The sequence below is a fragment of the Sceloporus occidentalis genome, unplaced genomic scaffold (assembly GCF_023333645.1).
Source record: "Sceloporus occidentalis isolate IW3139 unplaced genomic scaffold, rSceOcc1.0.p SCAF_56, whole genome shotgun sequence".
Classification (NCBI taxonomy): domain Eukaryota; kingdom Metazoa; phylum Chordata; class Lepidosauria; order Squamata; family Phrynosomatidae; genus Sceloporus; species Sceloporus occidentalis.
The window spans coordinates 5,508,662-5,524,568 of NW_028317036.1; the positions used below are offsets into that span (position 1 = coordinate 5,508,662).

A 15,907-nucleotide genomic window follows, 5' to 3' on the forward strand; every position below is an offset into this window, starting at 1 on the left:
CGGGCATGCCTAGGACAGGAGGGAGCTCAATTACTCTGGAGTCTGGAGAACTCTAGGCTGAGGATGGGCCTATTCTGCAACTATGCCGATGAACGCGGTGTGCATGTAACTTGAGTATGTGTGATCATAAATGTGTATGTGTGTGTGAGCATGAATGTATGTCTAAGTATGTGTGAGATGGAGTATGTGTTAGCATGATGGTGTGAGTGTGTAAGTTTGTGTAAGAGTGTGTATGTGTGTTAGCGTGAGTGTATAAATTTGGGTTAATTGAGGACTGGGATTGGGAGCCATTGATCTACATGACTGATGGTAAACATATCAAATAGAACCATTTTTTACTTGGCTTGGATCCTACTTAATGAGCCTAAATGTTCTATTATATGACACAATTTTTAAATATAATTTATACCTCCAAACCTAGGTTTCTAAATAATTTGGAACTTTACTTAGAAGATATACAAATCATTCTTCAAAACTATGACATGCAGCACACGGTAGGAATTGGCTTTACATCTGACCAACAAATTATTATTCTGTTTTGGTTTAAATGTGAAATATATATATCAAATATATCAAAATAATAATATTAGTCCAAAAAGTGGTAATATTAACATAAATAGCACACAAAAGAAAGAAATAGCAAAACAGACCTATTCCTGAACAGCAGATTGTATGGACCCCAGCTGCATCCTCAATCTGAGTCTTCTCATGCTTGCATTTTAGTAAGTAATCTAATTAAACACCCGTTCAAGTTGTACCTGGGACTCTACAAACCAAATAAATTGTTCTACAATTAAGTACAACAGCACACGACCAGAACATTTACTAACGCTAACATCAACAATCTCAGCTCACACATTTGTAACCCATTCATTTTCAATGTTATTCTAAAACCAAATGGCTTATATAAAAAACAGTCAAGAACATTAGCTACTTTTACTCGGTAATATTATTTTCCCTTACTGAGCTGTATTTTGGATATGTTGGAGGCTAATTAAGGTTCCAATGATAACCCTTTGGGGTATTATAATATACATTATCTAATCATTCAATGATATACATTTTATCATAAATATTAAGTAGGTGTTCCTTTTTTTAATTTGTTACTGGTAATGCAATAAATGTGCCGTAAAATACTTCTAAAAAAATCTATTCAGAAAAGCCAGCTAATACATATACCATCCAAAAAAGTTAACTAAGAGGTTTAAACTCCAATTAAATAAATATTAAAAGCATGATCTGATCCACATGAAACATGGAAATAAAACAAAAGTATGTGAAAACTCTATAAAGAACATGTTTATTCTACGTGTAATAATAAAAAACTATGTATTATATTGCTTAGGTAGGTTTTAATATACAAATTTGTTTTTACTATTTTCACACAAAATGTTAGTATCTCATATGTTTAGGATTAGTTGAACAATATGAAAAATCTGAAAAATACATATATTAAACCATGACTTATTACAAAAAAAAATATAAAGGAACTGCAATTCATCTGTTTCATCCTTAATTATAATTAAAATGGCATAAATGTAGAATATATTTTATGTGACACATCACATCAACAATGAATAATTCTTCTCTTTAACATATACATCCACGGGGAGTTATGTTTTCTAAAATTAATCTTGTAAAGTAACATTAATATTAGATAATGACTTACCTTTCTTGTTGAAAATGAAAAGAGGCATTCCTTATGGTAAATTATGTTCATCATCTGCTCGGCTTAAGGCAACAAAAGGAATCAAGGCATCTCTCAGTGTACTGCCATTTCAAAGTGGGTGACTATAGCAGTAAACATGGACTGGAGGGGAGTGTTTAACCATCACTCACAAAACAGTATATTTGTAACTTTAGCATTCTTTTCGCATGCAAATAATTAATGAAATGAGATCACAGAATGTACGAACAATGCTTAATGACTGCTCAGCAATGACTGTCTAACACATGCAATTTAGTGTCCTTGCCAGTTATTTTTGAACCATAACCGGTTAGATGTTGAAGCCAAAAGAGGAGAAGGACTGTATCATTTTCACAGTTTCTCTAGCTGCCTTTATATTTTTTTTTTGCTTTTTTTTGTAGTATAATAGCTCAATGGATGCCAACCTTCAACAGCAATTTCAATAATCATTCATTAGCATGGGGAGCAAGATGAATATTTCTTAGTCTTGGAGAGCAGAGGACTCAGCAGGCAGTTCTGCTCCATTGCCACAGAAACTGGTACATGCTAAATAGAGCAGGCTGACACAAAAGAGAAAAACAAATAACCAAATCTAACTAAACCAATGAACAAGTAAAGAAAAGAGGGAGTGATTGTTGATTTACAAAAGTACCTCAGTATGAGGCAAAGAAAGTTAAATTGCTGTAAACATCCATATTCACTGAAACCTGAAAAAACAAGCACAACAGATTCTCAAGTATTTCAGGGAAGCGGAGGTCAGGTTAGTGAAGGAACATAAACTTATAATACACTTTCAATAATCAGACTATTATGACCTTCTGGGGCTAAGTGCAAAGAAATTATGTTATTGAACATTAAAAAAGGACACCCTAGGTATGTCCTAGGGTGGCCAGGGGTGCTGGCAGGGTGATGGCCAAGGTCGCTATCCTACACACAGATGGTTATTGGGGTAGTCAACAGATCTGAATGGTAATACCAAAGGGTAAAAAAAAGGCAGAATCCAAAAGTCAAGCCAAAAGATCATGATCACCAGTAAAGCAATAAAATCCAGAAAGACGAGCCAAGAAGTCTGAAGATTAAGTACTGGGAATGCAGAATCCCAATCCTAAAAGCACTACAAAAAACTGAACGTCTTGGAACTTCCTTCAGGGGTATTTATTGGAAATTGTATTGCCAAAGTCCCAGTTAACCATCTTACGCTTTGGCTTAGTTGTGCATGCTCAAAGGGCTTGTGGTATGCGATAGATAAGGGATCCTTAATAATAACAGATGTTATTGGAGCTGAGACAAGTTTTTGGGATGACTGCCAAAGATTGAGCACATACTTGTTGACGACCCAGTTTATGTTTCTCCCCAATATCACCAACACCTAAACATCTAGATAAGCCTTCACCAATCTGATAAGTAGACTTGCGCATTCGTCTTCGGGCGAACATGAAAACGAGCACGAAGAGGCCGTTTTTTTGTTCGTTCCGAAGACACGCCGAAGAGAATACAGTGCCGGCAAAACGTAGGAGAAGACGAAGACTCACAACCACGAAGAATCGAAGATTCTTCGTGATCGTCTTCGTTTTTGCCGCGCAGCCGCCAAAATTTCAAACAGGAGTGAGCTGATCTCGTCTGTCCAATCAGCTCACTCTTGTGACGTCACGCTAAGGGTCTCGTCCAATGCCTGTGCTGCTGTTTTTTTGAATTCTGAAGGCGCCTTTATAAGACCAGAGCTTGCCTGAGAGATCCATTAATTTTTCGCTGTGACTGCTTTGGCAACACTGCTGTGCTGCATCCGAGCGTTACAGAGAGAGATTGTTCTGTTCTGTGTGAGACTGGTAAGCCTTAGCCTGCCATTTCTCACAGTGTACTTCATCCTCACTTCAGTGCTACTTAATATAATTAATAATAATAATTTGATTAATTTAATTTTTTTTATTTAATTTGTCATCAACTGTAGTGTAAGTGCTGTTGAGTTGACAGTGCACCCAGTGCCTCAGTGGCACTGGGGTGCCCTTGCCCTGGGCTGGCACTAGTGCCTATTGCCTGTCCTGCTTAAATAAATTAAATAGAATTTATAAATAATAATTTAATAGAATCTATAATTTAATAGTTCATTATTATATATATATATATTTGTCAGTCATATATATATATATTCTATAGTATACTAGTGTAGAGTGTACTGTAGACATTCATCTACTAGTGTCTAATTTAAAATCAGTAATATTAATTAATATAATTAATAATTGAATTCATTATAAAATTATATATATATTTGTCAGTTATAGTTAGTAATAGTATACTAGTGTAGAGTGTACTGTAGACATTCAAGACATCTACTAGTGTCTAATCTAAAATCAGTAATATCAATAATTCTATAATTCTTTCTTGTCTTAATAGTTAATTAAATTAGCTATAAATAAAAGTAATAATATTAAATAATTACTACTAGCGTATAGTTCAGCTAATCTTATTAGTACTGGTGCTGCAGCTCTATAGTTTGTGCTTTGTTTTAGCAACAGCAAGAGACCAAGTCAATTTTTCTTAATTAATCTTTCATTTTATTTCATTTGTTTTGCTCACCTCAGTCCATCAGTGAAGTGAACTTGTTGGGCTAGTGAGTGCAGCCGCATAAGTGCTGTGTTTTTTTTTGATCAGCAAGCAGTGACGTTAACTGTTTTGCAAAGATTTTCTCATTTATTTTACATTTTATTTCAATTTTATTAAAAGTACCCTTAGTGTTTTGCTCACCTCAGTCCATCAGTGAAGTGAACTTGTTGGGCTAGTGAGTGCAGCCAGCAGTGAAGCTAACTGTTTTGCTGTGACATTTTATTTTATTTCTAATTCTTTTCAAGAAAAATTGACTGTGACGAGCTGTACTAAGCAAAGCTTCAAGCTACTAGCTGTAGTACTAAAATAATTCTAATCTTCTTTAATCTTAATCTATAATATATTATAAATAATATATAACAATATAAATTCTAATTCATAATCTATAATATAAGTAATTCTAATTCTAAATTCTAATTCATAATCTATATTCTTCTATCTATAATACATAATATATAAGTAAATTATTTCTAATCTATTAATATTATATAACTTAATATTAATTAATAAATCATATACTGAATCTGATTTAACCTCACTTTAGCTTAGTGGGTTTGAGAGCGTCTGCCTAGAGGTAGACTTATAGTAAGGAAATATAGCTTTAGGCTAGCATAGTAGTAGGCTAAGCTCTTAGGCCCGTGTAAATTCAAATTAAAAATAAAATACTGCTAGTTATTAAATAGTTAATCTTGAGTTAATAATTTAAATAACTTTAGCACTTTGGCAGATTGCACACAGCACAGTGCAGTAGTGCATAGTTTTACTTTTTAAGCAGTAGCACTGAAGAGAACGTCCTCTAATTTTTTGTCTTTAATTCGTTTTTCCTTTTTTTTTATTTTTATTTTTTTTTATTTTTTTTATAGTTTTTTAAACACTACACTACACTACACACACAACACAAAATTTGAAATGGATCCTCCTTTTGGGACTAAGGAGGGACAAGCTCCATCTACCACCGCCACCACCAGCACCACCACCAGCACCACCACCAGTTCTAAGATGCAGCCTTTGCGTCAGTCTAGTCGGCCAAGTAGGCCAAGCTCTCGCTTATCATTTGGGGAAGCATTGCTTGAAGGATCATCAAGTAAAGGAAAGGCACCAAAAGCAGGCAGTAGTAGTGCGGCTAGGCCCACAAGCTCTATGGTTTTTTACGGAAAGCCTAAAGCACCAGAAGCACGTTCAAAGTTAAAGGGTAGCACAAGTAGTACCAGCCCAGTGACTAAAAAGAAGTGCCTTTTGCCCCAAGCAGCATCTTCCCCATCCACCAGCAGCATGCAAGGTACCAAGCAGAGCCAAATTAGCAGCAAGACTCAGAGGGGTCCCAAACCAAAGCGATCTCATTCCTTTGTAGGGAAAACCACCACCACCACCACCCCCACCTCTACCGCCTCTACCACCACTAGTGCTGCGCCTACTGTTCCCACTGGTACCGCCACGCCATGTCCTCCTAGTACCTCTAGCAAGCCACCAAGTCCTTACAAAATTTTTGTAAAGACAGTTAGAGAGAGGGCTACACATAGTGGAACTCCACCTAGCGAGGTAGCAGAGGAGCCTGAGACTGAGAGGCCAAGTGCAGAGTCTATTCTTCCTGCTCGCACTACTACTAGTCACGAGTCTCACGACGATATCAGTCTTAGCTCCAGCCTAGCAGGAATTCCATTCGATCTGGCTAATGAAGAGCTAGACTATGAGCCAGAGGAAGTAGAGGAGATGAGTGGTCAGGAATCAGATTCCTCAGGGAGCAGTGTCCAAATGACTAGTGCACAATTTTCCCCTGAGCCTCCACCTTCTCCGCTACGATCATCACCACCACCACCACCACCAGCAGCAGCAGCAAAACCTAGCAAATCTAAAACAATTAGCAGTCCCACTATGGCCAGTACTGTTACCACCAGTCCCACCACCACTAGTTCTGCCTCTGTTCATCCACCCCGAGCAGTAGGAGCAGCACCCAAGGCACACTCCAAGGCTATGCGCGCCCCAATTTGGGAGCACTTTGAAAATGTTGAAGAAGGGCGCTATGGAAAGTGCAAACATTGTGGGAAGCTAATAAGCAGAGGGAAAGTGTCTGGCCATTTTACCAGTGCTAGCATGAAGCATCACCTCAGCACTCAACACAACGCTGTGCTATTGGGGAAAGATGCAGAGGGAAAACTTAGTGCAGGCAGCATAGCTGGTGGCCGTGGAAAAACCCCAACAGCTTCTTCTTCTGAGCCAATAGCAGCAGCAGCAGCAGCAGCAGCAGCAACTAGTGCTGGCAGCCAGAGACCAAGGCAGGTTGGAGCACTGCATGTCCAGCCCACCCTGGAACAATTTGTGGCATTCCAATCCAAAAGGTCAATGCCCAAACAGCAGGCCAATAAAGTAACGCGACTGATTGGTCAGTTCATTGCTGTTGGAGGGGCATCCTTCTCTATGATCGAAGGGGAGCCTTTCAAACAATTGATGGCGGCTGTGGCTCCACAATATACAGTTCCGTCACGTTCCACTTTCAGCAGGAACATTGTCCCCTCATTGTATCGGTCCTGTGTTGCAGCAGTGAAAGAGGAGCTTTCCAAGGCTGCTGGTCAGTCTGTTCATTTCACTACTAGCGGCCAGCATGCCTTTCTTTCTTTGACAGCACACTGGTGGCAGCCCGGTGTGTCTAAGGAAGCTGCTGCAGCAGGCTACCGATCTTTCCTTCTCCATGCAGAAGTGATGGATGAAAAGCACACTTCCCAAAACATTCTGCATGCGATGAGGAAAATGTTTAGCCTTTGGGTGGGAGCAGAGGCGGGCACCAATGTTGAAGTTGGTTTTGTGGTAACTGACGGAGGTGCCAATATGGTGAAAGCGCTGCGAGATGGTCATATTGTTGGTGTGCGCTGTGCAGCCCACATCATCCATCTTGTAGTGAAGGCAGCAATGTCAGAAGGAACTAATGTGGTAGCAGTAGTTCTGTCCCGCTGCAGAAAGATCGCTGGGCACTTTCACCATAGTGTTAAGGCTAGCCAACTTTTGAGGGAAGAGCAAGAGAGGTCAGGTCTTCCCGTACACTGCCTACGTCAGGATGTCAGTACACGGTGGAACTCCACGTTAGACATGCTCGAGAGGATTTTGGAGCAGCAGAGGGCAATCCATAATCTTGCCTCAGAGCACAATATTGGGATTACCTCTCCATTGAATAGGGAGGATTGGGCAGTGATCGCCCAGCTAGTGGCAGTCCTTAAACCATTCAGGGATGCCACAGAAAATTTAAGCTCAAACACTGCCAGTCTGGCCCAGGTAATCCCAGTGTTCTCCCATCTAGGCAGCAAGATGGATGTGTTCCTTGGAAACCGTGAGGCTGTTCAAGGTGGCACTCTACATCCTGACATAGCAGCCATAGTCAGGAAGCTGAAGGATCTGCTAAAAGTACACCTTCGCAAACGAATGGAAGAGAGTCCCGAAATGATGCTAGCGTGCCTTTGCGATCCAAGAATTAAGGGAAAGCTAGCTTTGAAATTTAATGTTCTCAGTAGCTACCGGGAGCAATTGGTCAACAAGGTGCGTGACTGGCAGCGTAAAATGGGAATGCTGTCCGAGTAGGGAGAGGTGCAGGAGGAGGAAGAGATGATGTGGTCTGCTACTCCTAGCAGCAGCATCAGCAGCAGTGCCACAAGCAGCACAACACAGCTGAGTGGAGCAGCTGCGTTTTGGGAAGAGGCACTTGGGAGTATAGTTGGACCATCTGACAGAGCTAGCAGCAGAAAGGAGAGTAGTGCTGCTGAAATGGTCAAACTTTACCTCTGTGAAGTTCCTTCTGCGCCTAATGTTGATCCTCTTAGCTACTGGGATGAAAAGAAGAGTGTGTGGCCTGCACTCTCATGGGTTGCGCAGCAGCTACTATCATGTCCGCCAACCACTGTTCAAAGTGAGCGCGTGTTTTCTATGACTGGAAACATACTGAGTCCACAGCGCTCACGCATGGCACCTCATCTGATGGAGCAGATTGCCTTCCTTAAATTCAATCTGCCCAAGTTGGGTTACCCAGCTCTTAGCTTGGAAAGTTAATTTTTTTTATCTGTAATGTTTAAGGTAGTTTCTCCCCCTGGTTGCACGTGTTTGCGGTGTGGCAACGTCTGCTACCTCCGCCGGTGTAGCCAATTTACGCTAGGGCCTAGTGTCTGAGTTCTGGAAGTCCGCTCCCAAACGCCATGGACTGACAGACTTTCATGCTTTGCCCTGGGGTGAAACAGGTGAGCGGGTCGTCAATTGCCCACTCATTCACCTTTTTCCTTTTCCAATGGTGCTGCTGGTGGTGGTGCCAGCATCTTTTGCCAGTTCGCTTCCTGGCTGAAATCATGCCTCAAATGTCCCTAATGGAGAGGGTAGTTTCTCCCCCTGGTTGCACTTGCTGCGGCAATGCCTGCTACCTCCGCCGGTGTAGCCAATTTACGCTAGGGCCTAGTGTCTGAGTTCTGGAAGTCTGCTCCCAAACGCCAAGGACTGACAGTCTTTGGATGCTTTGCCGTGGGGTGAAACAGGTGAGCGGGTCGTCAATTGCCCACTCATTCGCCTTTTCCAATGCTGCTGCTGCTGGTGGTGCCAGCGTCTCTTCTCTGCCAGTTCGCTTTCTGGCTAGTGTCATGCCTTAAATGTCCCTAATGGAAAGGGTAGTTTCTCCCCCCCTGGTTGCACTTGCTGCGGTGTGGCAACGCCTGCTACCTCCGCCAATGTAGCCAGCTTACGCTAGGGCGTTGTGTCTGAGTTCTGGAAGTCCGCTCCCAAACGCCAAGGACTGACAGTTTTTGGATGCTTTGCCCTGGGGTGAAACAGGTGAGCGGGTCGTCAATTGCCCACTCATTCGCCTTTTCCAATGCTGCTGCTGCTGCTGCTGCTGGTGGTGGTGCCAGCGTCTCTTCTCTGCCAGTTCGCTTCCTGGCTAGTGTCATGCCTTAAATGTCCCTAATGGAGAGGGTAGTTTCTCCCCCCCTGGTTGCACTTGCTGCGGTGTGGCAACGCCTGCTACCTCCGCCAATGTAGCCAGCTTACGCTAGGGCCTAGTGTCTGAGCTCTGGACGTCTGCTGCCAAACGTCTAGGACTGACAGTGTTTGGATGCTTTGCTCTGGGGTGGAACAGGTGAGCGGGTCGCCAATTGCCCACTCATTCGCCTTACCCAATTCTGCTGCTGCTGCTGCTGGTGGTGGTGCCAGCGTCTCTTCTCTGCCAGTTCGCTTCCTGGCTAGTGTCATGCCTTAAATGTCCCTAATGGTAAGGGCAGTTTCTCCGCCCTGGCTGCGTCTGTTTGCGGTGTAGCAACGCCTGCTACCTCCGCCGGAGTGGCCAGCTTACGCTAGGGCCTAGTGTCTGAGCTCTGGAAGTCTGCTGCCAAACGTCTAGGACTGACAGTGTTTGGGTGCTTTGCCCTGGGGTGAAACAGGTGAGTGGGTCGCCAATTGCCCACTCATTCGCCTTTCCCAATTCTGCTGCTGCTGCTGCTGCTGGTGGTGGTGCCAGCGTCTCTTCGATGCCAGTTCGCTTCCTGGCTAGTGTCATGCCTCAAATGTCCCTAATGGTAAGGGCAGTTTCTCCCCCCTGGCTGCCTCTGTCTGCGGTGTGGCAACGCCTGCTACCTCCGCCGGAGTGGCCAGCTTACGCTAGGGCCTTGTGTCTGAGCTCTGGAAGTCCGCTGCCAAAAGTCTAGGACTGACAGTGTTTGGGTGCTTTGCCCTGGGGTGAAACAGGTGAGTGGGTCGCCAATTGCCCACTCATTCGCCTTTCCCATTTTTCAATGCTGCTGCTGGTGGTGGTGGTGCCAGCATCTCTTCTCTGCCAGTTCGCTTCCTGGCTAGAGTCATGCCCAAAATGTCCCTAGTGGTAAGGGCAGTTTCTCCCCTCTGGCTGCGTCTGTTTGCGGTGTGGCAACGCCTGCTACCTCCGCCGGAGTGGCCAGCTTACGCTAGGGCCTTGTGTCTGAGCTCTGGAAGTCCGCTGCCAAACGTCTAGGACTGACAGTGTTTGGGTGCTTTGCCCTGGGGTGAAACAGGTGAGTGGGTCGCCAATTGCCCACTCATTCGCCTTTCCCAATTCTGCTGCTGCTGCTGGTGGTGGTGCCAGCGTCTCTTCGATGCCAGTTCGCTTCCTGGCTAGTGTCATGCCTCAAATGTCCCTAATGGTAAGGGCAGTTTCTCCCCCCTGGCTGCGTCTGTTTGCGGTGTGGCAACGCCTGCTACCTCCGCCGGAGTGGCCAGCTTACGCTAGGGCCTTGTGTCTGAGCTCTGGAAGTCCGCTGCCAAACGTCTAGGACTGACAGTGTTTGGATGCTTTGCTCTGGGGTGAAACAGGTGAGTGGGTCGCCAATTGCCCACTCATTCGCCTTTCCCATTTCCTTTTCCATTTCCATTTCATTATTTTCCTTCTGATACACAACCAACCAAACATAACACACACAATAACACAAATAACACAGTGACATAACACATAACACACATAACACATATAACACAGTGACAAGTGACAACACACATAACACACATAACACATACACGTACAATGCAAAAATCACAAGGACCTTTCCTCTTGTTATTTGTCCTGGCCTTCATTTCTACACTCACTAGCATTAACGCTATAACTCACACTTCATACTATAACATTTTTCCATCCACATACCTGCCAACAGACCCAACTTTTTCAGGGACAGTCCTGCTTTTTTCCAGTCCTGTCCCATCTAATTTAGCTAAACTAGGTATGCAAATACACGTTGGTAGTTATAGCTCGGTAGGTAGCACTAGTATAAACATTAAATAAATATAATAAAGTACTAAATAATAAATCTAACTTTAAAATACATTTAAATAAACCCCTAATTTTTTTTTAAAACCCATTAAAATTAAATTATTATTTAGACATAATACATCTTTAACCAAAGCAGTGCACTGCTACTAATCTTAAACATAACCGTACATTAACCCTAAGCTATTTTTTAGTTCTTGTCCAACATTTTTCCATCCGCATACCTGCCAACACACCCAAGATTTTGGTGGACAGTCCTGCTTTTTTCCAGTCCTGTCCAGTAAAAGTTGGGTTGTTGCAAAGTATGCCATTGTAAATAGGTAGCAAATGTTAGGCATGTATTACAAGTGGTCCAAAATCAATTTAAAAATGTAAAATAATCCCTATTCTTTTATTAAACATCTATGGATGTGTGATTGTGTATGATAAACGGAGGCCAAGTTCCTTGGAGCATTTGTCTCTAGGTCATTTTGTGTACAGTACACCTCAGTACGTGTGTGCAACTCTATTGGTCGTTTCGGCAGGGGGCTGGCCTGCCATCAACGAATGAAGTGCGTTCTGCAATTCACTAGTTGATGCCAGACCAGCCCCCTGCCGAAACCACCAATAGAGTTGCACACACGTTCCTTCACGGCAGCTGCTGCTGCTCCGATGTGTTGTTAACCCCGTATTAACCCCTGCAAGGCAACCGGGAAGGAAACGAAGATTAAACGAGCACGAAGAATGTCCGCGAATATTCGCCCGAAGAGAAGACAGGAACGGGCGAATATTCGCGGAATACGAAGGTTTTTTCCCCCCCGAAGACGAGCACGAAGACGAACACGAAGAGCCCCCTGGTGCCCAAGTCTACTGATAAGGCACTTACAAGGGACCTTTGATGTCATAAAAGCTTATGTGTATCTACTTATTTTTCCATGTATATGTTAACTTTCTAAAACAATATATTAAATGGTTGTAAAATTAGTCTCCTCTTGAGCCAATATGGAAATCCAGCGACATATTCTGATCTAAGATGGCAGGCCCAGGGGCAGTGGAGGCTCCTCCATAGGAGCACATGCGCACGTGAACCCCCAAACGCAAAAGAGAAAAAAATCTTGCAAAATTCATCAAAAATCCTTTTTAATCTAATTTAGATTCAAATTGAGTTTTTATGAATTTTGCAAATTTTGTCCCCTGATGTAGCCTGCCTATGCCTCTGCCTATCACACGTGCGATAGGAAGAGACTCTATTTGGCTCAGTTGCTGCCGCGCTTGCTTAATCGCCGGCTGAGCTGCCCATTTGAACCCTGTTTGCACAGTAAAAGCTGTGCAATCGGGGGGGGGGGGGGGGAGCTCCCAGCGGTCAGCTTCCGGCCAACACACTCCCTGCCCAGCCCGGAGTCTCCCCGCCCTCCCCAGTGACTGACTGCAATCCTGCAGTCACTCTGACGATTGGCCCTGCCTCTTTTCTTATAGCGTCCACACAGCTTTAGGGAAATGTATTTTAACCTGTACATTACGTTGTAAACGTACATTTCATTTTCAAAATTTATATATTGTGAACCGCCATTGAAATTACCCACCAGCCACCACTGCCCAGGGGGGTATAGGTCTCTCGGCTGCATAACTAGGAGACTTACTTGTACTTGGCACAGCCTCCACAGACTGGATTAAAATGCCTCTGTGGAAATCCATTTTTGCATAATTCTGACTAGTGGTCCTGTTTACTCCATAGATCGTACTCACAGTAATTTACCTATAGTTGTAATTTATTTCATATAACACATTTTCATTGGAAGCTATTTTTTCCTAAACTGAATCAATAAAAACAAAAGGCAAACAAAAATGCCTGGATGTTGTGTTAACATTTTGTTAAAATAGGACAAGGTTAATAACATATTGCAACTAACTCATTATGTTCTCATGGGTAAAACTCATCTAATTGCTTTATGAAAGAAAAGAAGCTCAATTTATTTGCAAACCTAAATATCTTAACATTTTATAATTATCAATATTTACAGCATATGATCACTAAACATGTAATACTTAGGCAACTCCCAGTGTTCCTCTACTTGTCTCTCAAGCTAATAAGGGAATTAAAAAGTAGATAATTGTCTCAATAAAAATCATGAATAGATCTTTCACTTCATAACCCAGAAGTGATCTTAATTAACACTCAAAAACTTCACACCTCTCTCTTTAGTAAAGACAAAACCAAAAGGCAGTTTAAGAACAACTAATGACATGAAGCTTCTGACATTCCTATAGTGGTTAGTTCATTAAGATGGTTTCAGTAGACCATGAAGAGAGAATTTAAGAACTATGAGTTTATGATATCCCAGACTGACTTTACCCAATTCATAGGCTTACAAGGAGTAGAGTGAAAATGAACTATATAAAAATTTCAATATACAAAATTTACAGTAATGTTAAGATTAAGGTTAGGGTATACTGGTGCAGAAGATGAAGAACTCTTGCCACCAGTCTAGCACAAGATAAGTCCAGCGTGTACTAAATTGCGTCAATGGAGACTGATTTGGAGTTCTCAAGGAATAGTACATTTACCAAGGTTTGTCCAAGATTATTTTGGTTAGTGGTTTGTACTTAGTGAGTTCTGGATTGTAAGAACTTTTAATGTAGATACATTTAAAGTTTGAGGGATTGTATAAACTGGTGTCACAAAAGTTCACATTGTGTTACATTTCAATGGAATAGTCACTTGATTAAATAAAAATATCATTAGTTAGATAATCTTATTAAGAGTTTGTAGAAGAAATACATTTTCAAACAGCCAATTTCTAACACTTGAAAGTATAAGTAAAGCACCATTGCATAACGTTTATGTCAGAGGCAGTTTTATACATAACCACAAATTGTATCTTTTATTTATTTTCTGTTCTGTTAAGGTAAATTATGCCATTCTGATTTTCAGGGTACATTTTGAGATTAAAAACTGGTAAAATTATACTTTATAAACTGCTTAAAAACAAACATACTGGGAATTATAACTAAATCCATCGTCACTGTAAGACAAATTGGTGTGGGCTCTCATTTTGCAAACGATAAATTGTAATGAATTTTATTCTGAAATAGATGCAAATGATAATAGGAAGCCTGAAAAATAATATTGTAGATATGACCATCTGGTAGAGAGCTGGAGATAAACAAACCTGATCCAATCTAACAAGAAAAAATACAGTATATTCTAATTAGTGAAACACAGTCTATGATGGCCTTGTCAAGGGAACTACAAGAATGGTAAAAATGTAATCATATAGTCAAATTCTTGAATAAGCAACCTGCCCTTGGTGATGCACAAGTGGAAAGTGTTAACCCTTTAAAAACTTTCATTAGAAGGAACAGGGTCTCCTTAAGACCCCAAACCACCAGTGCCTCTGCCGATGTCCCACTTTTTCAGAAGCCCAGAATGTTTGCTAGCTGTTTTACAGCATTAAAACTAACAATAATGTGTACAGAAACAGCAATAAAAAAATTATTAGCTATATTGTGTAAATAAAATAAATTATTCTTGTAATGTCTTATTTGCCATAATGGCTACCAATAGGCCTTAAAGTCATATACCTTACTGGGAAAGTTTTGCCACCAAACCGAAGAAAATGAAAAATAATAATAAATAATTTTTGTATGGCTTACCTGGAGGTACTGACATGTTCGCTCTTGTTGACAGGAATCAGATTTTACCAATGCCTGATCGATGTTTGCAGAGGGTTTCTGGTAGACCTCACGTGCCCTGCTCACTGTTAGTGTGGATGCCCAAGAACTTTTCTTTAACATCTGGCTGTCCAAGCTCACTGGCAAATTTGTACAGGTGTTACATTTCACATCATTATTGCTTCTCGATGCCTTTAATGCATGTTCACTAATCGTGTTGTATGCTTCCATAAAATATTGTGAAGTCGAACGATCAGGACATCTTCCCATAGTCATGACTGTAGTCGGAGTATGATAGATGCAAATATCGTTATCTAAGTTATCCTGTGAACCCCACCACCCTGTAATGTTAGCTCTAGGTTTCACTTCAGCTCTCCTCTCTTTGCTTTTACTGCGCTTGCCGTACCTTACAGTTTGTACTTCCTCTGAGTTGGCTTTATTTCCATTGGCATTCCCTTTTGTTGGGCCTTCCAGTGAATGTGATTTTGTAAAGAGTTTTTGAACAGAATGAACTAAATGCCGTATCCTTCCTGGGCTGTCACTGCGGTGCTCCACTGCGCTCCTTTTATATTGCAAGGTATGGTAGCCATCACGATTAATAGGAATCTGTCTTTCAAATTGATCTAAGAGGGTTGATGGTATGCGATTGGCTTTTCCTACTGATCCATGAGGAACTAGAGCACACTCATCTTTTAGATCATGATGAGAACTATAATGTCTCCTTGGAAAAGTACTGCTTGCAATCTGATCCCCATACGACACCATGCATTCTACTGGATATGAGTTCCTTTGAGCATAGTATGGATGATCTGCAGGGTGAGGGTCTACTGGATTTAGTACATATGGCTTTCTATCTGTGTGGTGTGGAAGGGTTTCACATACTGAATCGCATACAACCCCATGATGATGGCTACGGCTGCTGGATAACCCTTTCATTATTAAAATGAAGGAGATTTCAAAGTCATTTACTATTCCAGCTCACTGATATGAAGGTCTTCACCCCAGACCTACAAACAAGAAGAAATACATGAGAAACCCAGAAAACGATGAAACATTTTATAATGCACTTTACATTTTAACAATGCACTTCAAAGAACGAAGCTGATGCCTACAATAAAGATTATGTGGAAAGTGTAATGTAGCAGACATGAGAATTTTTATTATCTAACAACAACAACAACAACAACAACAACAATACTATCCTGAAGACAAGT

The 15,907-nt window shown here is 41.6% G+C and overlaps 1 protein-coding gene across 5 annotated transcripts in view; it reads right to left on the reverse strand.

The window, feature by feature from the left end:
- The window catches only part of LOC149287862 (disks large-associated protein 1-like), a 127,880-nt gene extending 112,251 nt beyond the window's left edge, over positions 1–15,629 (reverse strand). For 3 of the 5 annotated variants that reach the window (XM_089492374.1, XM_089492377.1, XM_089492373.1), the window contains exon 1: positions 14,676–15,629. In XM_089492374.1, the coding sequence (XP_089348500.1) occupies positions 14,676–15,629 (954 nt within the window). Of the gene's footprint in view, positions 1–1,669; positions 1,721–14,675 lie in introns of those variants that run through there. The other 2 variants (XM_089492376.1, XM_089492375.1) reach the window with 1 other exon arrangement.
- Positions 15,630–15,907: the final 278 nt, after the last annotated feature.